Below are 12,578 nucleotides of genomic sequence, written 5' to 3' on the forward strand. Positions count from 1 at the left end.
TTGTTCAAAACAAAAAACAACTAAGTTATAACTTGTTTGCTACATTGTGAAGTACAGAAAAACAGGGATGCTAGAGGAGGGCTTTTGACATTGAGGCCAGAGATCCAGCCAAGTAATTTATTTATTCAGTCATTAAGATATCATTTGCCCCTTTCTGCCTGGAACATAAACTCAGTGAGTTCTGTCTTCTCTAAGACAAAGCACTTAATAGACACTCAATAAATATTTATGAAATAAGTAAGTGAATGATTATAATGAGTCCTTATTGTGTCTTCAGTTCAGTTCAGTTGTTCAGTCGTGTCCGACTCTTTGCAACCCCAAGAATCGCAGCACGCCAGGCCTCCCTGTCCATCACCAACTCCCGGAGTTCACCCAGACTCACGTCCATCGAGTCAGTGATACCATCCAGCTATCTCATCCTCTGTCATCCCCTTCTCCTCCTGCCCCCAATCCCTCCCAGCATCAGAGTCTTTTCCAATGAGTCAACTCTTGGCATGAGGTGGCCAAAGTACTGGAGTTTCAGCTTTAGCATCATTCCTTCCAAAGAAATCCCAGAGCTGATCTCCTTCAGAATGGACTGGTTGGATCTCCTTGCAGTCCAAGGGACTCTCAAGAGTCTTCTCCAACACCACAGTTCAAAAGCATCAATTCTTCGGTGCTCAGCCTTCTTCACAGTCCAACTCTCACATCCATACATGACCACAGGAAAAACCATAGCCTTGACTACACGAACCTTTGTTGGCAAAGTGATGTCTCTGCTTTTGAATATGCTATCTAGGTTGGTCATAACTTTCCTTCCAAGGAGTAAGCGCCTTTTAATTTCATGGCTGCAGTCACCATCTGCAGTGATTTTGGAGCCCCCCAAAATAGTCTGACACTGCTTCCACTGTTTCCCCATCTATTTCCCATGAAGTGGTGGGACTGGATGCCATGATCTTCATTTTCTGAATGTTGAGCTTTAAACCAACTTTTCCACTCTCCTCTTTCACTTTCATCAAGAGGCTTTTTAGTTCCTCTTCACTTTCTGCCATAAGGGTGGTGCCATCTGCACATCTGAGGTTATTGTGTCTTAGGCACTGTGAGAGGCATCATAGGGTATCAAGTATCACTATTCTCTCCACTTAATGCTTGAAGGTGAGCTAGGGAATTAGAATCACACTCCAGGATAGCTATAAGCAAACTGTAATGGGTGTGTAGGAAAAGGAGAAGCTACTTCTACTTACAAATAACAGAATTTCTGAAGATGAATTAGAATGGAAAGGATTTTTTCAGGTGAAAACATGGAAGTGTATTCCATGTGGAGTTAATAGCATGAGCTAAGGCATGGTGGTTGCAAGAAGCATAAACTATATTTTATTGAGCTTCCATTCTGTTCAATACACTTTAGATTCTTCACTTAATTTAAGTTTCATAGCACCTTCCATTTCCCACCTCCAGGAGGGAATAATCATTATCCATACTCAATTAAGGAAACTGAGAAACACATAGTAAGTAAATAGGGAAACCTGAATTTGAATCCAGGCTTTCAGATCCCAAATACCAGATGGTATTTAGTGAGCATTAATCAGCTTATTTTGGACTGGCATATAAGATGTAGATATAGGGGAAGAGAGTGGGGTACAACTGAAAACTCTAAAGGGTTAAAATGTAGTGAAAGTTATCACTCTTTTTTCTATTTTGAATTTAAGTGTAAAAAGTAAGTATTTTTATATACTTTAAATACAGCTAATTTCTGCTGAAATATCGGTATTTCATGATGTAGAGAATGATTGAGAAGCATTGATTATTAGTAGTTTTTACAAAGATTCTTTATTCCCCTTTTGTATGTTTCTTTAACTGTAACTCTATAAATACATATTTCTGAACACCATGTTTTTTAATGATTTGACTGAGTTATTTCAAACAGAGCCCCTCTTTTTAAACATTATTCATCTGAAAAGTGTTCTAAAATTTTCTGATCTATAAGAATTCTTCTTTTGAGGAACATAATTCAACATAAAACTATATATCACCAACAATTGAGAAATATGAACTAATGAAATAAATACATAGTAAGAGCCATGTATTTTTAAGGATAGAGGAGGATATGAAATTAAAAAAAAAATGTTCCAAATGAGTAGCATGTTTATAAACTGCATAGTGTGGTTTTGATGGACAGCTGAGGATTACATAAATAAGTTTTAATAGGGTCAAGAAACCACAGCAATGTCATTCTCCTCTTTCCATTTATGCTTAAAAATGCTTAAGGTTGTCTACTCTCAATACTACAATTAAAAATGATTAGCATTTTTTCATCTCTGTTGTAATGGTAAAAATGTTGATCCATACCTTGAATACTCTGAGTTAAAAAAAAAAACTAAATATTTTCGTTCCTCCTTTTGCTATTACCAGCAACTATATGCACGAGAAATAATCATAAAAGAAGTAGAATGGTGGAATAATAGAGACAAAAGAGAAGATCAGTACAATTTCTAGTTTAGTTTGTCACTGGGTGTGATGGTTAATTTCCTGTGTCAACTTGGCTAGGCTATGACCCTCACTAGTTTTGTCAAACACTAGTCTAGATGTTGCTGCAAAGGTATTTGTGGATGGAATTATTTGCATGTGCAATTATTTGACTTTGAAAAAAGCAACTTACTTTTTATAATGTGGGTGGGCCTCATCTAATCAGTTGAAGGTAGTAAGCGCAGACAGGTTTCCCAAAGAATTTTGTTTCAAGGCTGAAACACAGAAATTCTACCTGGGCTCCCAGCCTGCTGACCTGCCTTTCAGATTTGCCAGCTCTCACAATTATATGAGTCAAGTGCTTAAAATAAATCTTTCTATACATCCTTATGTTAGTTGGCCAGTTAAGGCCAACTCTTTGTGACCCCATGGACTGTAGACCTCCAGGCTCCCCTGTCCATGGAATTCTCCAGGCAAGAATACTGGAGCGGGTTGCCACTCCCTTCCCAGGGGATCTTCCTGACCCAGGGATTGAACCTGGGTCTCCTGTATTGCAGGCAGATTCTCTACCATCTGAGCTATACATCTGTATCTATATTTATATCCATATTTCTGTGTCTCTTGGAAACCCTGACTAATACAGTGGGCAAACTAGAGAACAGAGAAATTATATGATATTCCTAATATCATTTAGTAAATAATGACAGAGGTATAACAGAGAGATGGGGAAACTGGGTCATAAAATTGCCTAAAATACTGACTGTAAGTCTGGGAAAGAAATTCATAAGCTATCCACTTTCATCACTGTTTTTTCTAGTGGATTGCATGCAGTGAAATGTGGAGTTTCATGGAAAACCAATACATTAGAAAAAATCTGAAGTTTGAAGCAGATGAAATAGAGGAGGGATTGCTTATTTGCTTTACAAAAGATAAAGTGTACTTTTATAAATTTATTTTTTAATTGGAGGAAAATTGCTTTACAGTGTTGTGTTAGTTTCTGCCATACAACAATGCAAATCAGCCATAATTTTACATATATCACCTCCCTCCCCTCCCCCACCCCACCCCTCTGCATCATCTCAGAGCCCAAGGCTGGACTTGCTGTGTTATATAGCAACTTCTCACCAGCTATCTATTTTACCATTCTTGAGAGAGGCAACTTTTCTCAACATTTAAGGTGGTTTCATGTTTTTTTTTTTTTTTTTTAATGCCAGGTTCCTCTGTCCATGGGTTTCTCAAGAATACTGGAGTGGGTTGCCATTCCCTTCACCAGGAAATCTTCACAACCCAGAGATCAAATCTGGGTCTCCTGCATTGCAGACAGATTCTTTACCATCTGTGCCACCAGGGAAACTGTAATAAACATAGATCACACATTTTACATGACGCTTTGCTGGTAACAAAGCTCTTTCATATGTACTCTTTTCTGGAAGCTTCACTGCAAATCTCTGAGTTACTGTCATCAGTTTATGATGGAGACAAGCAAGGCTGACAGAAACTAGGGGACTTGCCTAAATGACTCAGAGCAGCTGATTCCCAGATCTGAGCTCACCTCCTTGTCCGGCAATGATGCCTATGGAGCATCAGCATTAACCTGAAGGGTGATGTTTGTAGGTCTCTTGACCAGGAATTCCATAGTGAGCTGAATTCTTACACTAATCAAAAGGATATGTGAGTTCTACTGCGCTAACAGGAACATTAAGATTTACTTTGGAAGAAAAAAAATCCCAATATATCTTCCTCATTCTTAAAGATATCCCTATCACATCCTTTCTCAACTGTGAATTGATTCTAAGGCAGAATAGAAAATCTGATTTTTTTTCTTTTTAATGCTATCTAGTTTACTGAAACTGTTTATTCTCATGTTTTATAGCTCTTTCTCCTACCTGGGTTTTCATTTTCCCAACTTAACAGAATGTACTTTAAGAAAAGGACTTTGCATCACTGGATCAAAGAACAGAGGCATCTGTATTACATCTACATTTACTGGGCTGCTAAGACCCCACACATTTTCAGTCTGTTGCTTATCATACCTACCCAGGCCACCCCTGGATTCATCACATTTGTAAGATTTGATTTCTCTCCTGTTTCACATCTGAGAGCAGGTGGACCAAGACAGTTCTTTGGAGGCTCGACAAGTGATTTCTCTTGAGAGAGGTGCCTCTCTCTAATCTGCCAAGGAATAAAAATTCAGACAATCACATAGATCATTTTGAATGGTGCCAAATAAATTCCACCAAACGCAGTAGTATTGCCAGTAGGCAATAATTACAACATGTCACTGGGAAATGTGGTGATTTTCTTCTAACATCAGGCTTTAGTCTTATCCTCAGTGTCACAAAAATGACAGAGAGAGGACATAAACAGTTTTCTCCATAGATATAGCACGCATTTCTCATATTCAGGGAAATGGGGGTGAAGTGCTTCTTTACCTTGAAATGACTGGAACAGGATGCCAGGGATTGAATAGGTACCACCTAGAACTTAACTGATCTCTTCTGACAGCACACTTGTCAACTACTCCAAAAATTAAGCAAAGTGGTGAAGAAAGACCACCATTTTGTTGTCAGCAAGGCTCTCGGCCCCGGCTGAGGAAAGAAATAACCTGTTGTAGCTTACGAAAGGAAAAGCTCTTCAGTAAGAATGGAAAGTCCTGAAAGCAAGTATGAGAGTCTGCTCGGGGGAGGTAATAGCATCCCAAAGTCTTCTAGGATTTTAGCTTCAACCAGAAGATTGTCTTTCAAACATAAGCAAGACCAGGAAGTCACATTAAAGGGCCGAACAAGATCGTGGGCGAAACAGCTGTGTGAACCAAGTTTAAAAAAAAAACAACACATAATAAATAATAAGAAGCCAAGGAATGCTGTAGAAATGGCGAGAAAAGACAGAGACGCATAGGAGGGATAAGAAGGGAGGAGGGAGTCGGGGAGGGAGCGGAGAGAGGAGAAAGCTGAGCGCGGACGTCAGGAACAAAAGCTCCAGCGGAGTCTGGCGGAGGCACTAAGGGAGCATGGGGTGTTTTGAATAATTATTAAAATTAGCATGTGTCTGCGCCATCCTGTGGGTGTGGCGCACAGCGGAGTGTAAACTCTAGCGGGGCTGGGAGCAAACACTGGATTAGCGGCAGCAGCCTGCCAGCCTGCCCGAGGAGTGTGAGGACCAGCGCGCGGCACACCGACCGCACGATGGCCTCGTCTCAAGGGAAGAACGAGCTGAAATTCGCCGACTGGATGGCAACTCTGCCGGAGAGCATCCACAGCATACCCCTCACCAATTTAGCCATCCCAGGTAGGCGCTCAGAGGCTGCCGCCGGGGCGCTCGGCGTCCGCTCCACCTGCCCCGCCCTGCTTTATCTGCCACTAAGTGGTAACTTGCCAAGATGCCCACTGGAGGCAAACTCGTCTCCACGGGTGGGTCTCGGACCAGGCGAGCGCGTGCCCGGGCGCCTCCGGCCTCCCAGCGCTTTCCCAAACCTCTGGGGACCGTGGCGCGGGGAGTCAAGGTGACTGCTTTTCCATGGGTTTTTGAAGCAGGTTGTGTTGAGAGGGCTGGAGCAGGGGAAAGGCTTGGCTCTACGATGGCCCCTCGTACCCCAGCGCCCCGCCTCCACAGTGTTCCCCCCGGAGACGGGTCTGGGGACGATTTCTGGGGCTGTGGGATGATGGTGGTCTGCGAGCGCGAGCCGCTGTCCTAAGGGCTCGGCTCTAGCCCGTGGACCTCCGACTCCATCTCTGTCACGGGATCAAGAGAATTTGGTGGATTTCTCGGTTAGAAGCTACCCGAGTCATTAATATTCGTCCCTAGTCTCCTTTGAAGAGACAAAGCGCTTCCCGAAGAGTGATGAAAGTTCAGGGACCGCAGGCTTGATCGATGCCCTTGACCTGGAGCTGAAGGGGGGAGAGGAATGTAGGGAGCCGTTTCCTGATCTGCGTGGACCTAGAGGGCCTGGCCGGGTGGTCACCATCTGGACTCTGGTCCAAGGGCAGTGAGCAGCGTCCAGCGCGCGGGTCAGGAAAGCAAACCCGCGTGGACCGTGCATTTGTTGCTCGGGACAGAAACCAGGCAGGGGAACCTGCGTGAACTGCGGCGGAGGGGTGGGCTTCACCGGCAAATCTTAGGAAAAAGATGATTGCGCTGGTGTCCAGAGAGGCTAGAAAGAAGGAAGCCTCGGCAAAGCGAGGAAGAGACTGGAGGGGTCGGACGCTTCAACGTGAAGCGCGCGACTTGGACCAGAGGACTGGGCAGGTTTCTGGGGGACGGGGCCGCAGCAGACCCTAGTTCGGATGTGCAGGGGCAGGGTGGTTTCAGGACGGTATACCACGGTGACAGCTGGGTTCACAGCCATACTTCGTTGACTTTTCGCTTGGGCTGAGAGTGCAGAGTATCTCCCTGACCCGCCTGACCCTTCCAGGATTCGGCTAGAGGGCAAAAGACCGACAGGTAGTTCATCCCTCGCCTTGAGCTATGCCTGGTTATCAAGTTCAACCTTCTGGTCTACCTTCTCTAGCTCTTACCCATCCGGCGCCCTCTCTCAGCCACTGGGGGAAATCATGCTTAAAAATTTTTTTTTTTTTTTTTTTTAAGGGGAAGATGGGTTTTCTTGAAAATCTCTAACCAGTAGCACTGGAATTGATCAGTAACTGAAATCAATGGTCTTTAGTCAAATGGATGTTTGGCGGTTATGACAGACACAGGCTCTGAGTGCCAGCCCTGGAAGGGAAGGGTTTGTCCCCTCTTGCCCTTCTTCAGGAGGGAATTTCCCAAGAGCCCAGGTGTCTCTAAGGAAGAGAACAAGCCAGCTTCTCCGTTCTGCATTTACCCTCCTCCCGGGTGAGCCTAGGGATTGCTCTTTTGAAGGAGACAGTAGAAACTACAGAACTTTGTTGGCAAAATTCCACTCTCACTTCCACAGGCATTGCTATCCACTTTTCTTCCTTTTTATTTGGTCTTTAGACGGGTACTTTCACATGGTTTTACCTGAGCATTTATGGAGGCCTAAAAGGTAAGAAGGGCAAGGAGTCTGATGCCAGCTTCCTGACAGGTGACTCTCCAGAGACACAGGGAGGTTAAAAGCTCAAGCTCACATTGCAAGTTCTGAGGGATGGCATGATATCATGTCTGAATCTAACATACATTTTTATAATACTTCACTTTTCAAAGCCCTAACATATAACCCAGATAACAGAATCCTTCCCCAAACCTTGTGAAGCAAGTGATGCTGATAAGTATTAACTCCATTTCACAGATACGAAAGTTGCATTTCAGTGAAGGGAAATGACCTGCTATCAGTTCAGTGATATGATCTTTAAATATGGTCCTTAGAAAAAGTATCTAGGAATTTTGGAGAGAAATGCTTTGCGGTTTGGATCTGGGTGATTCCGCAGCAACAAGTACTAATCAGGCTGAAAGGACAAGGAATTAAGGCATTGGCAGGAGTGAGAGGAATTTTCTTTTCTTCCCACAGGACAAGGTGGAAACCTGTGTTCAGAGGCTTCGATATTCTGATAGTTCTACAGTAGAGACACAATGATAATAGCACTCGACACAGTGGGAATTTCCACTGCTTGCCTAATTCCTCTTAGTTTTATACTCAAAGTGGATCCCCTGCAAAGCTTTCCATTCTCATCCGCAATAATTCTGAGATAAAAACCCTATTTTGCCCCTCTCCATCCCTCAATTCCCCTGTGATTTTGTAATGTAGGTTTGGCAGATCTACACATGTAAATCCAGGTTTAAAAATGGCTTTGGTACCTTACTGTATTACTCAAACTGTGAGAATTTTTGGAGGAAAAAAAAAAGATGTTCAAACTTCTATAGTCAGGGAACACTAATTGGAGACTATTAAACGCTAATGGAATAATTGCCTTAAAATCATGCTAATAGCTTCCTGGCTGCTACATGTTTACTTGGCCAGTTGCTACAGCTTGAATTAAGTAATTATCTCCACCATTTAAAACCACTTCTGATGTACCACACAAGGGTTTCTGTAGAAGGGAAGGGCTGCTCAGTCATCCTCTAAGCTTCAGGTTTTCTTAGGTGGAGCAACTGGAGAGTGAAGAGCTGTCTAATTATGAAGCCATCTTCTTGGGTCAGCTGACCTGCATTACCCAGAGCTAGTGCAAAGAACCGTCTGCAGGTGTGTGATATTCCCCCAGGTGTGCAGTTCTGGCATCTTTAAACTGTTTCTCAAGATGTCTGCATATTGAATACTTTCATAACCGAATTTCTGTGTCTGTTTTGCATTTAAATGGCATCATGATTTGGTATTGACTGGCCTAAAGAATTCAGTTAGTAATCGGTATTAGTAGTTTTACTTTGATTTTATTTTTCAGAGGAATGGTACTGTCAGAACGCCCTGACAGTTACTCAGATTTCAGTCTCATTTGTCTTTTCTTCCTATCTCTGATGACTCCAAGCTGAGTTTTCATTCGTACATGCTTGCTTAACAGTATTCTGGCATTTTGGACTATGAATGATGCATCCTCTTACCATAAACAGGTTAGAGAGGGTAAACAGGGATGGAAGCTGGGAGACAAAGTGTCAAGTTCAGGTGAAGGTGAGTCTGATGAATTTCTGGCATCTTCAAAGCCGAGTTTAACTTTTATAATCACGGTGCTGCCAGAACCATTGTAAAAGATCCATCATGGGAGCAAGCAAGCTGTTGCTTAATCTGGGTAAGTTGTTGCTGATCTGGATCTATGACAAGGAGTCATTCTGTCTGAAATCTAAAAAATCAGGAAGGGTTTTTATTTTAATGGGAAGGGTCTGTTATGCATTTGCTTATATGTGATGAAAGTCTTCTTCACATAATACAGTAAGTTGACCATGTAATACTGAAAGACTGGCTAGTGTTATGGGACTAGAACCTCAGAAGGAGTGTATGTTTCCTTGGTGTCAGAGTTGTTTACTGAGTTGACCACCAGTTGGCCTGTGAGCAGGACCTGGGCAGTCAGTTTGCTTACCCTCTCCCCTGTCCTTGAAATGCACTTTTGGCCCATCATTTCCACAGTGGGAGCCATTTTCAAGGAAGCAGCCTTGAGAGAGCAATGTGTTATTGAGACCATCTGGCCAGTGTATGTGGCTGAACCTTGTTAAGGCCTCCGTATAAACTTTTAAATAGGCACAGAGATCCACTTATCTTGCAGCTGCTTCCAAACAAGCTTCCTATGTAAACTCCCTGATTATGAAACTTACCTACCAATCTGGAAGTCATCTGCCTGCCTTTGGTGTCTCCTTGCCAGTTTTCAAACCAAAACTTGAACAGCAATTGTTGACTATACTTTAGATAAGGAACACAGAAACGCTTCAGAAATCAATGTTCTTGCAGATTTTGTACACTCTTTCAGGAAATGCTAACACCAATGAAAAAGGGCAGTGTTACTTAGGGAAACAAGATGTGTTTAAAATAGCTCTGACTTCTGTGATCCTGTGTTGGCTTTTATTAGTTTTTAATTTCTTTCCTCACAGTGATCTCTTCTTGTTGTTCCTGGAGCCAACTGTTTTCCTTTTCCTTGTCATTTACTATTTCTATTTTGATTAGGACGGGATAAGATTGTCAGGGTAAATCTGGAACTGGGTCTAATTGTACAAGTTTCTTTTAGGAAGCAAGGCATTTCCCCCCATCATTTTAGTCCTTATAGTGATATGGAAATTAATCTTATTCAAAGCAACAAAATTGTTTAAAATGACTAGCTTTCTTGTGCTGCCTGTTCAATTCCCAGTTTTGTTTTTGATTTTGCTAAAAAGAAAAAACTTAAATATCTGGAACATAAGTTTTACACTTTTGAAAATTTTTAATTGGAGCATAATTGCTTTACAATATTGTGTTAGTTTCTGCCACACCTCAACATGAATCAGGCATCAGATCAGATCAGTCACTCAGTCATGTCCGACTCTTTGTGACCCCATGAACCACAGCACGCCAGGCCTCCCTGTCCATCACCAACTCCCGGAGTTCACCCAGACTCATGTCCATCAAGTCAGTGATGCCATCCAGCCATCTCATCCTCTGTCGTCCCCTTCTCCTCCTGCCCCCAATCCCTCCCAGCAGCATCAGAGTCTTTTCCAATGAGTCAACTCTTCGCATGAGGTGGCCAAAGTACTGGAGTTTCAGCTTTAGCATCATTCCCCCCAAAGAAATCCCAGGGCCGATCTCCTTCAGAATGGACTGGTTGGATCTCCTTGCAGTCCAAGGGACTCTCAAGAGTCTTCTCCAACACCACAGTTCGAAAGCATCAATTCTTCGGCGCTCACCCTTCTTCACAGTCCAACTCTCACATCCATACATGACTACAGGAAAAACCATAGCCTTGACTAGACGAACCTTTGTTGGCAAAGTAATGTCTCTGCTTTTGAATATGCTATCTAGGTTGATCATAACTTTCCTTCCAAGGAGTAAGCGTCTTTTTTACATATGTCCTCCTCTTCTTGAACCTCCCTCCCATCTCACCTCTCCTAGATTGTCACAGAGTATCAGGTTTGAGCTCCCTGTATCATACAGCAAATTCCCATTGGCTATAAATTTTATACATGGTAATGTATATGTTTCAGTGTTGCTCTTTCAATTCATCCTTCCCTCTCCTTCTTCCATTGTGTCAACAGTCTGTTCTCTATGTTTACATCTCCACTGATGCCCTGGAAAAAGGTTCATCTGTACTATCTTTCTAGATTCCATATATATGTGTTAATATATGTTTGTTTTTCTGACTTGCTTCACTCTGTATAATAGGCTCTAGGTTCATCCACCTTATTAGAACTAACTCAAATGCACTGCTTAATTTATCCTATTGGGGCTCTTCTTGTTGAATTGAACTGAATCATCACCTATTACTAACTAATATAAAGTGATACTTGTGACATTTTTGAGTTTGCAAAGTGTTTTCTCATGAACACACATGCTTTTCACATGTTCTATCAATAATCTCCTTGCTACTCAAGGCCTGAGGAGATTATTGATCCAGGGGCCAGCAGCATCAGCGAACATGGGTAGAAATACAGCATCTCAGACCCCAGCCCTCAGACTGATTTAATCCCAAGCTGTATGTTAACAAGATCCCCAGGTGACTGCATACACATTTAAAGTTTGAGAAACACTGCTTACCGTATCTCTAAGGGAAACCTTTATGTAAGTGGCAGAACCAAATTTAAATATGCTTCTTTGATTGAGCTCTTTCTAATGGACCATGAAGTCTATCTGTGAATGTTCAAATTTACATTTAGGCTTAGAGCCAGAGCCCCATATCTGACTCAAGGCTAATGGCCCAGGTTGGGAACATTTCTGATAACTGACATTACAGTTCATCATGCACCTTGAACAATAAAAATGAGTTAATTGCTATTTAAGTGTTCAAATTGGGTCACTGTGATAAATGTAAAACCTTCCTCCCCATTTCCTTAAAGTCCTGATGCTCTTTGATACCAGCCATCAACAGCACTTAAATTCAGCCCATCTGGCAATGCTAGTGGTCACTAATGACAATTTAGGAGACACTCTGTATTGGTTCTTTGTCCATTTGGTATCATTTTTGTTGTGTCATAGGACCAGCTACTTTTGTTGTATTTATAGGCCGCAGGTTTGTTCACCTTATCTATAAGCTTCCGTGGTGGCTCAGACAGTAAAGAATCTGCCTACAAAGTGGGAGACCTGGGTTTGATCCCTGGGTTGGGAAGATCTCCTGGAGGAAGGCATAGCAACCCACTCCAGTATTCTTGCCTGGAGAATCCCTTGGACAGAGGAGCCTGGTGGGCTACAGTCCATGGGGTCGCAAAGAGTTGGACATGACTGAGAGACTAAGCACAGCACAACACAAATTTCAAGCCCCTTTGAAGTAATAGTGGCATCATAAATGCAAACTGTAGTAATAATCAGCACCAGACAGCCATCAAACACAAAGGTAAATGGTGAATTGTTTTTTAATAGGAAGAAAATGATCAGTCTTTGTATTTGTAAACCATACCTCATTTATTTAAATCATGATTTACGTGGATTTGAAACATGCATAACTGTGGTTGTAACTCACTTGATTTTAATTATTTAGCATAATCCAGGCTCTGAAAGAGTTAAATTTTAAAAAAGAAACTTCAGCTTGCTAAAATAGATACATTTATATGTTACAGCTCACACACTTTACTCA

The 12,578-nt window shown here is 42.3% G+C and overlaps 1 protein-coding gene across 1 annotated transcript in view; it reads left to right on the forward strand.

The window, feature by feature from the left end:
• Window positions 1-5,573: 5,573 nt before the first annotated feature.
• Window positions 5,574-12,578, forward strand: part of PLCXD3 (phosphatidylinositol specific phospholipase C X domain containing 3) — a 201,940-nt gene continuing 194,935 nt past the window's right edge. The window contains 1 exon segment of the mRNA NM_001103304.2: window positions 5,574-5,733. Coding sequence (NP_001096774.1) covers window positions 5,631-5,733 — 103 coding nt within the window. The 5' untranslated portion in view covers window positions 5,574-5,630.

The sequence above is a fragment of the Bos taurus genome, chromosome 20 (genome assembly GCF_002263795.3).
Source record: "Bos taurus isolate L1 Dominette 01449 registration number 42190680 breed Hereford chromosome 20, ARS-UCD2.0, whole genome shotgun sequence".
Taxonomy (NCBI): domain Eukaryota; kingdom Metazoa; phylum Chordata; class Mammalia; order Artiodactyla; family Bovidae; genus Bos; species Bos taurus.